General features: G+C 39.1%; 1 protein-coding gene across 2 annotated transcripts in view; it reads right to left on the bottom strand.

The window, feature by feature from the left end:
- Positions 1-19,525, bottom strand: part of LOC127794889 (ubiquitin-conjugating enzyme E2 27) — a 37,915-nt gene that overhangs the window by 4,626 nt on the left and 13,764 nt on the right. Inside the window, exon 2 of one of the 2 annotated variants that reach the window (XM_052326175.1) lies at positions 8,753-8,816. In XM_052326175.1, the coding sequence (XP_052182135.1) occupies positions 8,753-8,816 (64 nt within the window). The remainder of the gene's footprint in view (positions 1-8,752; positions 8,817-19,525) is intronic. The other variant, XM_052326176.1, reaches the window with a different exon arrangement.

Raw genomic sequence — 19,525 nt, 5'->3', positions numbered from 1 at the left:
TCATAGTCTCCTTCAACTGTACAAAAGGTGTTTTAGCTTTCAAACCCCATTTAAACCCATCCCTCTTCAACAACTCCGTCAAAGGCCTACTTATGATTCAATAATGTTTCACAAATCTCCTATAGTATCCTACCAGCCCCAGGAATCCTATCAATGCCTTTATGTTAGTAGGGTCTCATCCATGCAACCATTGCTACCACCTTCCTTGGGTCAGTGCTCACCCCTGCACCAGAAATAACATACCCAAGGTACTCCACTTGCCCTTGATCGAAGGCACACTTCAACCTCTTAATATACAATTGGTTAGACCTAAGAATCTCAAATGTAGTCCTTAGGTGATCTAAGTGTTGGTTAAAGGTTTGCTTGTATACGAGTATGCCATCAAAGAAGAACAAGATAAATTGGTGTAGGAATGGCTCAAATACTCAGTTTATTAGGGATTGTGCTGGAAATATGCTAAAATCAAGAGAGATTTGTCCTTGATCCTAGAATATTCTAGGATCTGAGTTTTATGTAAATAATATGTAAATATAGTAAGTCAATGATGTAATTTAGGATGCTGTCAATATTTAGATTATTTCCTTCCTTTTTTTGTTCATAATCCTCTCCTTAAAAGAGGATGTTGTTCTTGCTCATTTCAATCAATAAAAGACAAATTGTCTTTGGTTATTTCTAAGATGGTATCAGAGCTGGATTAAATCCCAGACGATTCAATTACTAAATACTTCCATTCCTTGAAGAGACTGTGGCAAGATCTTGACCTCTTCAACACTTATGAGTGGAAATCTACTGAGAATTGCAACCACCACAAGAAAATGATTGAAGATGGCCGTATTTACAAGTTTCTTGCTGGCCTTAATATTGAGTTCGATGAGGTCCGAGGGAGGATTATTGGCCGATCCCCCCTACCTCCCATTGGTGAAGTATTTGCTGAGGTTAGAAGAGAAGAAAGCCGAAGGAGAGTCATGCTCGGCAAAAAAATTACTGGTGAGTCCATTGAAAATTCTGCCTTGTTTACTGATACAACTGCCTACAAGGCTGCACATTACCAGCATAAAAGCAGTGAGCGGCCTCGGGTTTGGTGTGACCATTGCAACAAGCCACGCCATACTCGTGAGACTTGCTAGAAAATTCATGGCAAACCTGCCAATTGGAAGAGCAACAAGCGAGGAGACAAGAGCAGTAACCATGGGGTCCCTACTACGAATGAGGTTGACACAGGTTCCTTCAACAAAGAGCAGATTGATCAACTCTTGAAGCTGTTACAATCCAGTTCCTCATCTAGTATTCCTAGTGTTTCCTTGGCGCACACAGGTAGAAAACCTAAAGCTCTTTCTTGTCTACATTCCTCTCCATGGGTTATTGATTCCGGAGCCTCCGATCATGTAAGTAGTTCTCCTTATTTATTTAATACCTATTCTCCTAGCTCTGGAAATGAAAAAATCAGAATTGCCGATAGTAGTTTTTCATCTATTGCAGGAAAAGGTCTTATTCAACTAACCGAAAAAATTAATCTCCATTCTGTTCTTCATGTTCCTAACTTGGCCTGCAATCTTTTGTCTGTTAGTAAACTTTGCAAAGACTCTAACTGTCGTGTTACTTTCTTTAAATCCTATTGTGAATTTCAAGACCAGAACTTGGGGACGATGATTGGGCGTGCTAGGATGATTGAAGGTCTTTACTACTTTGATGAAAAGTCTTCTGGTAATAAAAAAACTCAGGGCTTTAGTAGTACTAGTTCAATTCCTATTCAAGACACAATTATGCTATGGCATCTTAGACTAGGACATCCTAGTTTTACCTATATGAAACGTTTATTTCCTGAATTATTTAAAAAAATGGATTGTTCTTCTTTTCAATGTAAAAGTTGCATCTTGGCAAAAAATCATCGTTCTACATATTTACCAAAGCCCTAAAAAGTATCCAAACCTTTTTATATAATTCATAGTGATGTTTGGGGCCCATCTAAAATTTCTACTCTATCTGGAAAAAAATGGTATGTTACCTTTATAGACGATCATACTCGTTTGTGTTGGGTTTATTTGATGCACAAAAAATCTGAAGTGGAAACTTTATTCAAAAACTTTTACACTAAGATCGAAAACCAATTTCAAACCAAAATTGAGATTTTATACTCTGACAATGGCACTGAATATTTCAATGAGCACTTGGGGGATTTTTTGAAAACCAAAGGTATTCACCACCAAACTACTTGTCGGTATACTCCTCAACAAAATGGCATTGCTGAACGTAAAAATCAACATTTACTCGAAGTAGCACGTGCCATCATGTTTTCTATGCATGTTCCAAAATATTTATGGGGCGACGCTGTTTTAACGGCGTCCTATTTGATAAATAGGATGCCTACTAAAGTATTAAAGTACCAAACCCCCCTTGAGTGCCTCAAAGACATTTTTCCCAACACTAGATTACATTCGGATCTTCCCATCAAAGTTTTTGGATGTACTGTGTATGTTCATATACCTACTCAATTTCGCTCAAAACTTGATCCTTGGACTGTCAAATGTGTTTTCTTGGGTTATACCTCTCATAAAAAAGGCTATAAGTGTTATGATCATCTCACAAAAAAGACTCACGTGAGTATGGATGTCTCATTTATTGAAAACAAACCCTATTTTAACAAAAATTCCCTTCAGGGGGAGAACCATGAAGCTGAAGACAATTTTTGAGATGTTTCTGTCCCCCTTCCAAATGCAATTTGTCTTACTCAGGAATCACATGTTTCTGATAATGGTCACCTAGGAGATTCTGGTTCTTTGATGCCAAGTAAAGGGGTTTCTCGGGCAGGGGGAGAATTACTACAAACTGATCATAATGATCTAAATTCAGAGCTTCAGGTTTATACCAGGAAGAGATTTCATCAAAAGAACAAAGACTTGAATGTCAATTCTGCACAAAACCAATCTGAAAACTTGATAAATGGCACTGTAAGTTCAAGAACTCCCACTTCAACTTCTAGTCCACCTCCCTCTACTTTACCTAATAGTTCCAAAATTGATTCTTCAACTATTTCCAATCATTTACCTACTATTTCTGATCTTGATATTCCTATAGCAATTAGGAAAGGTGTCAGGAGTTGCACTAAATATCCTATTGCTAAAAACCTCTCCTACTACAGATTATCTAAGAATCATAAGGCTTTCACATCTAGGATTTCATACTTGTTTGTGCCAAGGAATATACAGGAAGTTTTGGATGATCCAAACTGGAAATTAGCAGTTATAGAGGAGATGAATGCTCTAAGGAGAAGTGGTACTTGGGAGATAGTTAACTTGCCCAGAGACAAAAAAATAGTAGGGTGTATATGGGTGTTTACAATAAAATATAAGGCTGACGGGAGTGTTGACAGGTACAAAGCCAGACTGGTGGCTAAAGGCTTCACCCAGACTTATGGGATTGATTATCAGGAGACCTTTGCTCCTGTGGCAAAAATAAACTCTATCAGAATTCTGTTGTCTCTTACAGTAAATTCAGATTGGCCTCTACACCAACTTGATGTCAAAAATGCGTTTCTCAACGGTGATCTTGAAGAGGAGGTCTTTATGAGTTTACCTCCTGGATTTGAAAATAAACTTGGGCGTAACAAAGTATGTAGACTGAAGAAATCCCTGTATGGTCTCAAACAGTCTCCAAGAGTATGGTTCGAACGCTTTGGAAAGGCAGTTACTAGTTATGGCTTCCTTCAAAGTCAGACAGATCACACTATATTTTATAAACACTCAAAGGATGGTAAAGTTGCAATTTTGATTGTTTATGTTGATGACATTATTTTAACTGGTAATAATGAGACAGAGTTGGCAGTCCTCAAGCAGAAACTTGCAAATGAGTTCCAAATCAAAGACCTTGGGAATCCTAAAATACTTCCTTGGAATGGAGTTTGCAAGATCCAAAGAAGGCATCTTTGTCAATCAGAGAAAATATGTTCTTGACCTTCTTGGAGAAACAGGATTACTCAGCTGCAAGGTGTCAGAAACTCCCATTGAGCCTAATGTGAAACTATATGCTGTCAAAGCTAAAGAAATAAAGGACAGGGAACAATATTAGAGACTTGTGGGCAGATTAATCTACTTGTCTCATACGCGACCTGACATTGCTTTTGCAGTGAGTGTGGTGAGTCAATTTATGCACTCACCAGGGCCAGAGCATTTTGAAGCAGTTTACAGAATCCTAAGATATCTGAAAGGTTCTCCTGGAAGAGGCTTACTATTCAAGAAACATGGCCATCTACAAGTTGAGATCTACACTGATGCAGATTGGGCAGGAAGTGTTAATGATAGGAGATCTACTTCAGGCTACTGTTCGTTTGTTGGGGGAAACCTTGTCACCTGGCGAAGCAAAAAACAAAATGTTGTGGCTAGAAGTAGTGCAGAAGCAGAATTCAGAACTGTTGCTCATGGAATCTGTGAGGGGATGTGGATCAAAAGGATACTTGAAGAGTTGAAATTTCCTCAATCAAAACCTATAAAAGTCTATTGTGACAACAAGGCTGCCATCTCTATTGCTCATAATCCGGTATTGCATGATCATACGAAACATATAGAAGTGGACAAACATTTCATCAAGGAGAAGCTCGATGCTAGAATAATATGCATGCCATATCTTCCAACAACTGAACAAATTGCTGATGTTCCAACTAAGGGTCTTCATAAGAAGCAATTTGATAAACTTATTGGCAAGCTAGCTATGGAAGACATCTACAAGCCAGCTTGAGGGGGAGTGCTGGAAATATGCTAAAATCAAGAGAGATTTGTCCTTAATCCTAGAATATTCTAGGATCTGAGTTTTATGTAAATAATATGTAAATATAGTAAGTCAAGGATGTAGTTTAGGATGCTGTCAATATTTAGATTATTTCCTTCCTTTTTTTGTTCATAATCCTCTCCTTAAAAGAGGATGCTATTCTTGCTCATTTCAATCAATAAAAGACAAATTGTCTTTGGTTATTTCTAAGAGATTGAAATGTGCAGGGGCATTGGTGAACCCGAATGGCATCACTAAGAACTCGTAATGGCCATGATGGGTTCTGAAAGCGGTCTTGAGGATGTCATCTAGTTTCGTTCAAATTTGGTGATAGCCTGAACATAGGTCTAGTTTGGAGAAAATAGGGGCATCCTTTAGCTCATCTAAGCAAATCTTCAATAATTGGTATAGGAAACTTGTCCTTAACGGTCAGGGCGTTGAGTTGACGGTAGTCAACACAGAAACGCCATGATTCGTCCTTTTTCTTGACAAGCAGGACAATGGATGCATAAGGGCTTTAACTGGGTCTAATTAAGGATTTGTGCAACATTTCCTTAACCATCTTTTTGATCTCCATCTTTTGGTTTGGGGGATAACGGTAAGATCTGATGTTGATAGGCTCAAAATTGGGTTTAAGGTTGATGGAATGGTCGAATGATCGCTTAGCTGGCAGGAAGTTGGGTTCTACAAAGAGATCCTCAAATTCAACCAAGAGTATATTAAGTAGGTAGGTGTAATTGGTGTACCTCCAAGTTGTTCTGAGTCTGAGTGTTGATAGCTAGTTGTAACTCTCCTTCCTGCTCCATACTCTCCTCTGTCACATCCATAGTCTAAATGGAGAATAGTTGGGCAACTTGAGCACATTTGTTCTTGAACATCTTTTGAAGTTTCTTCCCAGTGCTCATCTTACAAGTCCCTATCTCTCTGTTGCCAATAAGTGTAAGCTTCTTACCTTCCTTCCCAAAGGTTACTTCCATCCTGTTGAAATCAAAGCTTATTGGACTCGAGTGTTTCATCCAATCCACGCCCAGCACTACATCACAACCCCCCAGTTTTAGAAACCTCGTATCATCCTCAAATGATTCCCTTGCATCTCCTAGCAAAAACCAGCACAAGCGAAATTACTCAACACCTTGCATTTCCCAGCAAAAACCAGCACAAGTTGAATTACTCAACACCTTGTTGCCATTAGCCAAAGTGACTATCAATGGATGGATTCCTGTGAGTCGACAATTTAATTTCTTAGCTGTACTTTCATCAAAAAAACTGTGAGTACTCTCACTGTCAATCAAAATCATAAGGCTACAATCCTGTACCTTCCCTTCAACTTTGATGGTCTTATTGTTAGCTAACCACTTAAGAGTATGTAGGGAGATCTCCCCATTGTCCTCCCCTTCCAATTCCATCAGTTCTTCTATTTCCTCTTCCTCTACCATAATTCCATCCTCCTCTTCAAGAAAGAGTAGTTGCTCCTTGCATTAATGTACAAGTAAATGTCCCCACATTTGAAACACAACCTTGTCTACCTTCTCTATTCGATCATCTTTCCACCCTACACTGTTGTAGGATTAGCTGGGGTGGGGAACATCACTCCCTTTGATCTCTAGTTCACCTTGATCATTTCCTTGCCATACCCCCTATTCGCTTGTGATGTAGTATTCCACCATTAACTCCTATAGCCTAGCACTATCATTAGCTTGTTCCACCGTTTCAGGTTGTAGCATCTTCACCGTGGGCCTAAGTACTTCACTCAACCCTACTCACAAAGCTGGAAATAAAGTATGCTTCGGAGGGGTGTGGGTTGAGATTGAGCATGAAGGACTTCAACTCCTCAAATTGAAGTTGGTAGGATTGTACTACTCCTTCTTGCTTAAGTTTGTTAAATTCTTCTACTATATCCATCCTATTGTCATGTACCTAGGGTTGGATCAGGAATCGAAAGAATCCGATAGAACTAAGACCAAGAACATAAGGAATTGGAGGGAAAATTGGATAGAAATAGAGGAAGAAATTAGAGATAAACTAGGGATAGTTGTAGAAGGAAATGAGAGGGAGATTGAGAGAATTCTAAGAGGGAAATTAGAGTATTCAATTATCAATTGAAACATACTCTTTCATCCTTAGTTGTGGCTTATATATATAGCCTAACAGCCTCCCACATGCACCCATGTGCAGTACAAACGATAAGTCTAATTGCCTATAGCTAAGGGTAATTATCAGTAGCAAAAAAGAAGGAAAAATTGCAATTATTGTGTAATGCATGTGAGCTAACTACTATTATAATGACAATTATAGCCTTGGAGATCCTTGGGGTTGTGACACCTATTTCTATCCCCGAATCTCTCACATAACTTTTTTACAAATTCATCCCACGGACACTCCCCCTTACCTTCGACTAGCCTTGATACCAGGCATCCCCAACATCATTGAAATAAACAGCTGTCAAAGCCACTCAGTGCATTTCTAGCACATTATACCAATTGAACATTCATTCTCACCTCCTCACCCACTACCGTGGGTTAGGGATCTCTAATTTAGGCATCAAGAACCTTAGCTAATTTGGAATAGTTAGTCTCTCTTGTCGTCACTCTACCACATTCTCCTCTACTTCTGTTGGATCCACCTCTATTTCTGAGGGGCCGACATTTGCATTACCCATTCCATGTCCGATTAAGATCGATTCTCTCCTTTCTCTAGGAGGAAATTCGGGGGAGATTCTTACCTGATTCTCTCAAGTAAACATGACCATAAAACTCCAGAGCTGATCCCGGATTTGGTTTCCCACCTCATCTCTGATCTGTGAGATTGTTCCATCCAATTTCCTTTCCAATCCTTCCATAGAATTATCTATTTTCCTATCCATTGCCATGATCGCCTCATGGTTCCTAGTTGATTTGGTCTCCAACAATTCCACTCGAGCTTGCAAATCTGAAACAATTGAATTGAACTGTTGTAATTGCGACTCCAAATTCTTCATCCGTGTCCCCTCCGCCATGGAGACTCCACCAAATTCCTGTCAGCCCGGGTCAAGCTTCGATACCAAAATTGTCAGATCTCTAATCTGACATTGAATTCTCACGGATCGAATGTGATCGAAGAGAATTCTACAAGGGAATGGAAAGAAACAAAAAAGGAAATGGAGAGAGAGAGAAATGGTAAGGGAGAATCCAAATCAATTTCCAGATGCCTCTAGGCAGCTAGGATCAGTCCTTCATATACTGAATCCCCGCGCCTCAAATCCCGCCAAAACTGAAAAGAGTACAATTGCATATAGCCTTCTCTAGGTACAAGTCACATCATCTATGACTACCTTCACGTGTAAGTCACCCAAGCCGTTAGAACATGGCACAATCCTAAAAAATCAAGAAGATTCCAGTATGAATAATGCTAGGCATGAGCCAACAGCAAAGACGTGATAAAAAAAAAAGAGACAAAAACAAGAACTTTTGGTCATGTGCACATTAAAAAAGTATCTAGCTCCCCAAATAACCAAACAGAGGAAGTGGATATCAGCCAAGTCTACCAACATCAGATGTTTTCAAATAGCCCCACATACATGTGGATAGAAGACAAAAAAAGCTTATGCTATTATTCTATTTATTTCTACTTTTAAAATAATGAAAAGAACCAGAAATTCAACCATTTCCAAAGGAAAACCTTGACATTGCAAGCAGCTAAATGCAATTTTATTTCATTTCAACAATAGGTAAAGGAAGAGGCAAAGAAGCATATCTAGATCCATAGATCCTCATTAACTAATTCCAGACATCAATTAGGTGCTTGCCAACCTACCCCCCAGACTGATGATTGTCTAGTGGACCAACCATGAAATGTCACTCGACCGCAAAAATTATGATTCCAAGCAACATACTTTGACCCCATAAATTAAAGTGGAAGTGGTTTATAGCTGGCGGCAGTAGTGGAGACAAAAAAGTGTCATGTATAGTGTGATTGCTGATGCTATAATAATATGCTCCTGTTAACTCTATACCAAATTAATTCATACCAAACTTTTGTTGCAAATTGCATCCTTGGAGGCTCAAAAGGGTACCCATCTGCGAAAACAACATAACAGTTGAAGTTAAGAGGGATATTTCATTGTCCTAAACAAACAACAAATGACTAATTTATAAAATCAACTTCAAACTACACATCAGAAAAATCTTTAGGTCCCCCTTTGCCCACCAAATTTCTATGCAACTTTTTGAACTTTCCTTTTCAAGAACATTATCTTGTTTTAGTTGCAAAAGAGATAGTTGAGTGCCTCTATTCTCCACCCTGTTTATGTTTTCAAAATTGTAAAGTACAGCTGCTAAACCATCACGTCTCAATTGAAATTCCATATTCCTCTCCTCAATCTATATTTACCAGAAAGTTCAGTATGTCAACTAGCTAGTTATCAGTTCACATTCCCCAAGTAAAAAGCTGAGATGCATTGGATGATGTACGGGATCCATATGGACACAAAATTTGCATTTTGACTACATAGTGACTAATTCTCAACAAGTGAACATTTACAGAATCCATTATCGGTAACTGAAAAGCCTAAACTGAAACTCCAATCCCGATCCCAGGAACAACAAGAACACAGAATAAAGAAAAGAGATAGGTACACCTAAAGTAAAATTCTTAAATCACTAGAGGGAAAAGAGAATGCACATTCCATCAGTCAGCCTGATATCAAATGAAATTGCCTGATAATAAAATGAGTTGTTTTACCCATACATTTGCATTCAGACATAGTGAATGATGGTCAAAAAGAGAACATTTATAGAACCATTTACCAGTCACTGAAAACTCTAAACATAAATCTTAATCCAAAATCCAGAAAGAGTAAGGAACACACAGAACAACAAAAATGGATCGATATGTGCAAATAAAAAACCCTTAAATCATTAAAGGAAAAAGAGACATTCCATCAGTCAGCCCACAATCAAAATGTATTCCCACATAATAAACTGAGTTGCTTTACCCATATATTCACATTCACACGACACGCGGTGAATAATTACCAATAAGTGAATATTTTGTTGAGAATATTGTCAGCTTCCCGAAGTGGACAATGGCACTCAATCAAACAGTAGAATAGGAATGAAAGAAACAGAGAGAAAGAGAGGAGAAGAATGCAGGAAGAGAGAGAGAGAGAGAAGAGATCAAAAGATTCTCAGATTTTTCACATATATCTGAGGGAGAGAATTCAGCACTATATATAGCTGGATTCCTAACCTCCCATGTGCTGTAACCACCCACATGCATGAGAATGTACCTGCTGCTAATGTAGCAACTAATTAAGTACAACCCTCACAGCTAGCTACTACCATACTGCTCTATTTTTACCCCTTAACCATCACTAATTATAGCAAACTCCCCCTATAGCAAGTTAATACATGACAATACCAAGAAGGCTTGCCCCATCAAACTCCCCCCATCAAAATTTTCTTGTCCTCAAGAAATACTAAGAAGGCTTGCCGCTCGTGGAAATTGATTGAGTAGATCTGAAAGGTATACACAAGTATTATTGTCGGAGTGTAGACCCGATCAGTTGACTAATACTTGAGTAATGGGGGCTCCATGCTTGTAGAGCACTCTTTTATCCAGAATGGCCCGAGGTTCTTTAGGCTGGTCCTCACCTTGTATAGAATTAGGCAAGGTGGAGCTGACTTCTTGTTCGGACACTGATTTCTTGAGAAACGAAACATGAAATACAGGGTGAATGTTAGAATTTTCTGGAACCTGTAGTTTGTACCCACCCTGGCAATTATGAGGAATGGACCATAGTATTTGGGTTGCAACTTTGAAATAGGTCCAAGGGATAGGGATTTCAGATGCCTCGGGTGTAACTTCAAATATACACTTTCCCCTTCTTGTAACTCTATATCACTTCTCTTTCTATCCGCAAATTGTTTCATTCAATTCTTGGAATAGTCTAGCTCAGTCTTGATCACTTGTAGAGCCTGCTGCCTTTGTTGGAAGTAGGTATCTAGGGCTGCCACTGAAGACGTCTCTCCAATCGCCAGGATTAGTGGTGGTTTGTAACCATAAAGTGCTTCAAAAGGAGACCTTTTGATGGCACTATGGAGGCTGGAAACATACCACCACTAAGTAGTGGCCAGCCACTTATGCCAGGATTTTGGTTGCAGGAAGCATATACACCTCAAGTACATTTCTAGGCTTTGGTTTACCCTTTCCATTTGCCCATCAGATTCTAGATGGTAGTCGGTTGACATGTTCAACTTGACCCCCAATAATCGCATTAATTCCTTCCAAAACAGGCTAGTAAAAATCTTATCCCTATCTGATACTATAGCCTTGGGCACTCCATGCAATGCTACTACATGATCCATAAAGATCTTAGCAATCTCTCTGGCAATATACGGATAGACAGCCCCACAAAGTGGTTGTACTTGGTGAATCAGTCCACTATTACCATAATACAATCTTTCCCTTTTGACCTTAGAAGTCCTTCAATAAAGCCCATGGAGATGCTCTACCAAGGCCCCCCAGAATGTTCAATGGCTGCAAGAGTCCCAAATAAGCCACATTTTCTGTTTTGCACCTCTTGCAAGTGTCACACCCTATCACAAACTCCATAACATCCTTCTTTAATCCCGGCCATTGAAAGAGTTGTCTCACTTTGTGATAAGTATTGAAAATTCTCGAATGTCCTTCCATAGGTGAATTATGCAAAGCGTCAATCACCTTGTGTTTGAGTCTTCTATCACTTCCCAAAACCATTCTTACTTGATACTTGATGATGCCATTTACCAAAGTATACCCTAGTTTAGCCGTCGGGTTGACCACTAACTGCTGCAACAATTCTTTAGCTGCCCCGTCTGCTTCATAGTTTGCATTAACTTCTTGGCACCAATCTGGAATCACCACATTTAAAGCAGCTGCTTGGCCTCCTTCAAAACACCGCGACAAGGCATCTATTGCCTTGTTCTCCTTCCCCTTTCTATATTGAATAGAATAGTCAAGCCCCATTAGTTTTGTCATACCCTTTTGCTATAAGTGAGTATTCAGTCATTGTTGCAATAAAAATTTCAGACTTTCATGGTCTGTTTTAATCATAAATGTACCTCCTTCCAAATAGTGGCAACATTTATCCACAGTCAGCAATTCCTTCTCATATATACTTAATCCTAGGTGCTTAGGTGCCAAGGCTTGGCTCAGGAGAGCTAGGGGTCTTCCCTATTGAACCAAAACAACCCCAATTCCACTAGCACACACATCCGTTTCAAGTATGAAGGGTTTGTTGAAATCTGACAAGCCTAACGTTGGAACATTGCTGACAGCTTGCTTAAGGTTGACAAACGCCTTCTCTACCTCCTGACTCCAATGGAACCCATCCTTCTTCAATAATTCGGTCAAGGGTCGACTGATAATTCCATAATTTTTGACAAACCAACGATAGTAGCAAGTTAGCCCCAGAAATCACCAAAGTCCCTTTAAACTGGTGGGTCGTGGCCAGTCTAACATGGCTGCCACTTTGCTAGGATTCGTGCTCACCCCTGTTTTAGATATGATGTGGCCCAAGTATTCCACTTGTTCTTGAGCAAAGGAACATTTTGACTCTTTAATATACAATTGATTGAACCTAAGGACCTCAAAGGTGATTTTTAGGTGGTGGATGTGCTAATCAAAGGAAGGGTTGTAGATTAGAATATCATCGAAGAACACCAAAATGAATTTGTGGAGGTAGGGTTCAAAGATTCGGTTCATCAAGGACTGGAAAGTAGCTGGGACATTAGTCAAACTGAAAGGCATTACAAGATGTTGTAACATTTGTATTAGATTAGATAAAATGTAAATCATATACTTTGTATTGCTGCATACTCTATTTCCTATCTTAGCGTTAGAATTAATTGTTCTTCTAAAATGTCTGTTTCTAGAAGAAGGTTGCCGGCCTTTTGAATTAGTTATTCTGTTAGGTGGTTAGTTAGTTTTATATCTTGTGCTCCGCCACCCCTATATCCTATAAATAGGGATCGTGGATAGGTTTGTGAGAGAGAGAGTCTTAGTGTGCCAGAAATCGTGAAGGATTGTTTCCGGTTTACTGTCTTGATTTGGGATTAAGTGCGAGAGGTTGGGAGTGACTGGTTCTTAGCTAGCATTCCCTATTTTCCCTATAGCTTTCAGTGTATATGGGCGGGAGGGATTAAGTTCTTGTTGTAATCATCCTTGGGTGTTCAAGATAGTGGATTTCAGTGGCCCCTAAGCAGTCTGGATGTAGGTCTTGGATTTCAAGACCGAACCAGGATAAATCTTGCTGTTTGTTGTGTGATTCCTTTATGTTCTCTGTTATCAATATATTCTTGAGTTAGTTAGGGAGCTGGTTGGGTTGAGAGAATAGAGTGGAAAGCTGTGAGATACTCTAACAACTTTGTATCAGAGCCAAGAAGTGTTCTTCGGCAATCAAGATTCTCAAGAAACTCAAGGAATCTCGCTTCCTTCAAGAATCTGATATGGCGCCATCTACCTCCATATTTGACATCGAAAAATTCGATGGGTCAAATGACTTCAGTTTATGGAGGATAAAAATGGAGGCGCTTCTCTGCAGTCAAGGACTCGAAGGAGCCCTGGAGCAAGAAGCTAAAGCAATAGACGCAGCCACTGGGAAAGAAATACCAGTGCTGACTGAGGAACAAGAAACGACCAAGAAGGAGATCAATAAAAAGGCTTACAGCATTCTGATCCTAAGGCTAGGCGATAAAGTTCTTCGGGAAGTCTCTAAGTGGAAGTCAGCCGTAGAAATTTGGAAGAAGCTGGAAGACCTCTACCTCCAAAGATCGCTGTCCAGTCGCCTCTTCTTAAAGGCCAGGTTTTTTAATTTTAAAATGCAAGAATCCCAGAAATTGCATGACCATATAGATGACTTTAATAAACTAAGCCTAGATTTAGAAAATATAGGAGTTAAGTATGAAGAGGAAGACAAGGCCCTAGTTCTGCTATATTCTCTGCCTAAGTCCTATGAAAATTTTGTAGACATTCTTCAACATGGTAGAGATAAGCTCTCATTAGAAGATGTCATAGGTGCCTTAAATTCAAAAGAACTTAGATTCAAAATGAATGAGAAAACCTCTTCAGGGGATGCTCTATCAGTAAGGTCCAGAAGCTCTAAAAAGGAAAACAAAAAAAAGGGAAAATCTAGGTCTAAGTCTAGAAATAGGAAAGGCCCGATAAAATGTTACTATTGCCAGCAAGGACATATAAAACAGCTATGCCCAAAGAGAAAGAAAGACTTAGTAGATAAAGAAAAATCAGGAGATGGTGGAGCCAACTGTTGTGACTCAGGTTATGACAGTTCTGAAGCTCTAATAGTTAGTGAACATTCAGACAGCCTAGAGTGGGTTCTTGACTCTGGCTGCTCCTTCCACATGACCCTTAGAAAGTCGTGGTTGCAAAACTTCAGAGAAATTAATGGTGGAAAAGTCTTGCTCGGCAATGACCATGAATGTAAGGTTCAAGGGGTAGGAGACATTAGATTAAAACTTCATGATGGCTCCATAAAAACCCCCACTTCAGTGAGGTATGTCCCTGATTTATAGAGAAACTTGGTTTCTCTTGGAGAGCTAGATAGAAATGGCTATAAGTTTAAAGGTAATGGTGGATCTTTTCAGATTTCAAAGGGATCATTAATTTGTATGAAGGCAGTTTTAAAGAATGGAATTTATCTATTGCAGGCCACCACTCTAGGTGGTGAAGAGCCAGCAATAATTCTAGATCTAAAGCAAGTCTGTGGCATCTAAGAATGTCACACATAAGTGAGCAAGGGCTCAAGGAACTTGCTAGCCAAGGTATTTTAGATATTGGGCAGTCACTAGAATTATCTAAGTGTGAATCCTGCATTCTAGGCAAGTCAGCCAAAGTGAAATTCAGCAAAACTGCTATCCATTCTTCAAAAGCACCCCTAGATTATATACATTCTGATTTATGGGGTCCAGCCCAAACAGAATCCCATGGAGGTTCTAAATATTTCCTATCCATAATAGATGATTTTTCTAGAATGTTGTGGGTATATATTCTAAAATCAAAAGACAACACTTTTGATACATTTAAATCATGGAAGAATATGGTAGAAAACCAAAAGGGCAAATCAGTTAAGGTTATTAGAACCGATAATGGGTTGGAATTTTGTAATAAAGAGTTTGATCAAATGTGTAAAGAATGTGGTATAATTAGGCATCTTACAGCTCCCGGAAATCCCAAGCAAAATGGGGTTACCGAGAGGATGAATATGACCCTTTTGGAAAGGGCAAGGTGTATGCTGTTTCATGCCCAATTACCCAAGTCTTTCTGGGGAGAAGCAGTAGCTGCTGCTGCCCATGTTCTTAATAGAACACCATCAAAAGCTATCAGCCTTCAAACTCCTTATGAAAAGTGGACCAACCATAAACCTAGCTTAGCCCATCTTAGAGTATTCGATTGTCTAGCATATGCTCATGTAAAGCAAGGTAAGCTAGAACCTAGGGCTAAGAAATGCATCTTTATTGGTTACCCATCAGGTGTTAAAGGTTACAAACTATGGAACTTAGAATTAGATGGACCTAGAACCATAGTTACAAGACATGTAATCTTTGATGAAGATTCTACCCTAAAATTAGGAAGTAATGAGCCTCAACAAAATCATAAAGAACCTGATAAATCGGTTCAAGTGAAGATCCCAAGTGAAATCCCAAATCTGTCCCAAAAAACCATAGATTATGAGCAGTTTGATCATGAACATCTAGGTAATCAAGACCAAGACCAAGGATCCTCTCAAGTAGAAGAAGAAGAAGGTGACAGTGAAGCAGACTCAAGCCTTAGAGAACCTATAAATCTTGATAGATACAATGTGGCTCGAGATAGGCAACCTAGATCCCGTAGACCTCCCCAAAGGTATGGCTTCTCAGACCTGGTTGCTTATGCCTTTAATAGTGCAGCTGAATCCATAGGAGAAGAGCCCCTTACCTATGAAGAGGGAATGGCCTCTAAAGATGCAGGAAAATGGCAGGAAGCCATGAGATCTGAAATTGCATCTCTAGATAAGAACCACACCTGGGAATTGGTTGAAAAACCAAAAGGGCAGCGTGTGGTAGGCTGCAAATGGCTGTATAAAATTAAAGAGGGAGCAGGAGATCAATCCAAGCCTAGATTTAAGGCTAGACTAGTGGCAAGGGGATTCACTCAAGTTCAAGGAGTTGATTTTAATAAAATGTTCTCCCTAGTTGTGAGGCACACTTCTATAAGAATTCTCCTAGCCACCACAGCTCAAATGAACTTATATCTTGAGTAGATGGATGTCACCACAGCCTTTCTCCATGGGGATTTAGAAGAAAGGATCTTTATGAGTCAACCAAGAGGCTTTGAATCTAAGGGAGAGGTGGAGAAAGTATGCTTGCTTAAAAAGTCCTTATATGGACTTAAGCAGTCCCCTAGGCAATGGTACCGAAAATTTGATTCGGTTATGTTAAGCCAGGGGTATTTTAGGAGTTCATTTGATTGTTGTATCTACTTCAAACATATCTCTTCTAGTATTTCCATATACTTACTACTCTATGTAGATGACATGCTCATAGCAAGTCAATCTTCTCAAGAAATCCAGCTTCTCAAAGGAAAATTGAGGGCTGAATTTGAAATGAAAGAGTTAGGGGAAGCTAGGAAAATCCTAGGAATGGAAATTTTAAGAGATAAACTCCATAGGAAGATATATCTTTCTCAGAAATCCTATTTAGAAAAGCTTCTAGTTAGATTTGGTACGGCTGAAGTCAAGGCAATCAGCCTGCCTTTTGCTGCCCATTTTAAATTATCCCCAGATCAATCTCCTAATCTTGAGGAAGAGAAAAGGGAAATGGATCATATTCCATATGCTAGTGCTGTAGGCAGCATTATGTATAGCATGGTATGCACTCGCCCTGATTTAGCCCATGGAATGAGTGTCCAGTGTTCGAAAAATCGGCCTAGGCAGCCGCCGAGGCGTTAGGCGGACGCTGGCCGCCCCGATTTTGGCCTAGTCGGCCCCCCTAGGCGTTGGTTCGTCTAACTGGCCGTCGGCAGCCCCTAGGCGTCCCAGGCGGCGCCTAACCGCCTGGGTGGCCTACTTCTAAATTTGTAGGGTTTTAAAGAGAGTGTTACTGTTTTGCCTAAAGTAAAACTGGATTTATTGAAGAAACCAGAAAGAATTGAAGATGATGTGGCAGCAATTAGATAATAGGACATAAATGTATCTAATTGTTTTAGTAAGGGTAGTTTAGACTTTATGTAAAGTTAGTTATCTCCCTTAGATATTTCCGCCTCCTTTAGTCTATATATAGAAGGGTGTGGAGGCCGGTTTTCATTATCAATCAGTCATATTCTTTATTCCTTGGGTTCGGGTACAGTGAGAGGCGTGAGATAGAGCTGATTGTTTCAAGTTCTTGTTAGCTTCGGTTGAGTATTGTATCCGAGAGTAAAGGAAGAGGGAAGTGGGGAATTCTTGTACTGGTTTCAGACTTGTTTCTAGTGGATTGTTTGCTTCTTGGATTGCTGGATGTAGTGCCATGTAAATGGCATGAACCAGGGTAAATTGTGTGTGCTGCAATCTGGTTTGATTTCTCCTTTTTACATTCTGTTTTTATGTTCTACTTTCAGTATTCTTTGTTGTTATTGAATCGGTGAGTTTCTTGAGTGATTCTTGAGTGATTATAGTCTCGGTTTTTACAATTTGGTATCAGAGCTTTAGGTCTTTTAAATCAAGAAACATCAAGAAACCTTTAAAATCCTTAGAAACCTATAGGAGAGTTGTCTTCCATGGCCTCCGCAACCCCAGCCGCTCGGTATGATATTGAAAAATTTGATGGCACAAATGATTTTGGACTTTGGAGGATTAAGATGAAAGCTTTGATGGGAAACTTAGGGTTAAAGGAAGCTTTAGTACCCCAAAAGCCTTTTCCAGAAACTGTTACTACCGAACAAAGATTAGAAGCTAATAATCATAGGCAAGAAATCAGTGAAAGAGCTTTCAACACCCTAATCTTGAGTTTAGGAGATAAAGTCCTAAGAGAAGTGTCTAAAATGGAAACTGCCGAGGATTTGTGGGCCAAGTTAGAAAGTCTATATATGACTAAATCCCTTTCAAGTAGGCTGTATCTGAAAGCAAAATTCTTTACTTTCAAAATGCAAGAAGGGCAGAAACTTCAAAATCATATTGATGAATTTAACAAATTGTGTCTTGATTTGGAAAACTTAAGTATATCATATGAAGAAGAAGATAAAGCCCTAATTTTGTTGCATTCACTGCCTAAGTCATATGAGCATTTTGTAGACATTCTAAAACATGGAAGAGATACCATATCTTTAGAAGATGTTATAGGTGCCCTAAACTCTAAAGATTTACAACAGAAAGTAGAATCCAAGAAAATAGTTGTTGATGCCCTGTCATCTAGGTATAGATCTGAAAAGAAAGACTCTAAGGCTAAAGGAAAATCAAGATCAAAATCCAGAAATGGCAAGAAAACATTTAGATGTTTTCATTGTCATGAGGAAGGACATATAAAGAAAAATTGTCCTAAAAGGAAGCAAGAATTTTCTGATAAAGGTAAATATGAGTTTTCTAACTCAACTTGTGAATTAGGCTATGACAGTTCGGATGTCCTTGTAGTTTCAAAACATTCGGATGAAGTGGTATGGGTTTTAGATTCCGGATGCTCTTTCCATATGTCACCTCACATAGAATGGTTTCTGAATTATAGAGACATGAGTGGAGGGAAGGTTCTTCTTGGTAATGATCAAGAATGTGGAATAAAGGGGATTGGGGATATTAAGCTAAAAATGTTTGATGGATCTATCAGAATTTGGGAAGCTGTTAGGTATGTCCCAGAACTTAAAAGAAATCTGATTTCCTTAGGAGAATTAGCTAAGAATGGCTACAGTTACAGTGGCTGTGGGGATATTCTTAAAGTAGCCAAAGGATCTCTTATATGTATGAAGGCAGTCCTTAAAAATGGGATATTTGTTATCATAGCCTCCACAGTATGTGGAGATGCAGCCATAGGGGAAGAAAAGACCTATGAACTATCAAAATTGTGGCATTTTAGGATGGCTCATATAAGTTTCCAAGGGCTTAAGGAATTAGCTAATCAAGGGATCTTAGGTTCTGAAAAACTGACAGATTTAGATACTTGTGAAACTTGCATCTATGGAAAATCTGTGAAAACTAAATCCCCTAAGAAAGCATTGCATATCACTAAAGGTCCTTTAGAATATGTCCATTCGGATTTATGGGGCCCTAGTCAAACTCCAACTCATGGTGGAGCTAGGTATTTTCTTTCAATTATAGATGATTTTTCAAGAATGGTTTGGGTTTCTGTTTTAAAAACAAAAGATAACACTTTTGATGCTTTTAAAATTTGGAAAATCATGATTGAAAATCAAAAGGGTGGGAAATTAAAAGTCATTAGAACTGATAATGGCTTAGAATTTTGTAATAAGGACTTCACCCAATTGTGTAATGAAAGTGGCATTATAAGACATCTCACTGCCCCTGGAAATCCTAAGCAAAATGGCCTGGCCGAGCGCATGAATAGGACCCTCCTTGAGAGGGTAAGATGTATGCTATTTCATGCTAGGCTTTCAAAAGCATTTTGGGGAGAGGCTGTTGTTTCAACAGCCTATTTAATAAACAGATCACCTTCTTCAGCTTTAGATTTTAAAACTCCTTATGAAATGTGGTATAATCATAAGCCAAACCTAGATCACCTTAGGGTTTTTGGGTGTATAGCTTATGCACATATAAAACAAGGAAAAC

Source organism: Diospyros lotus, chromosome 2, assembly GCF_014633365.1.
Source record: "Diospyros lotus cultivar Yz01 chromosome 2, ASM1463336v1, whole genome shotgun sequence".
In the NCBI taxonomy this organism is placed as follows: domain Eukaryota; kingdom Viridiplantae; phylum Streptophyta; class Magnoliopsida; order Ericales; family Ebenaceae; genus Diospyros; species Diospyros lotus.
Note: the sequence above shows the minus strand (reverse complement) of the source record. Positions and strands in the feature narration are given on the sequence as shown.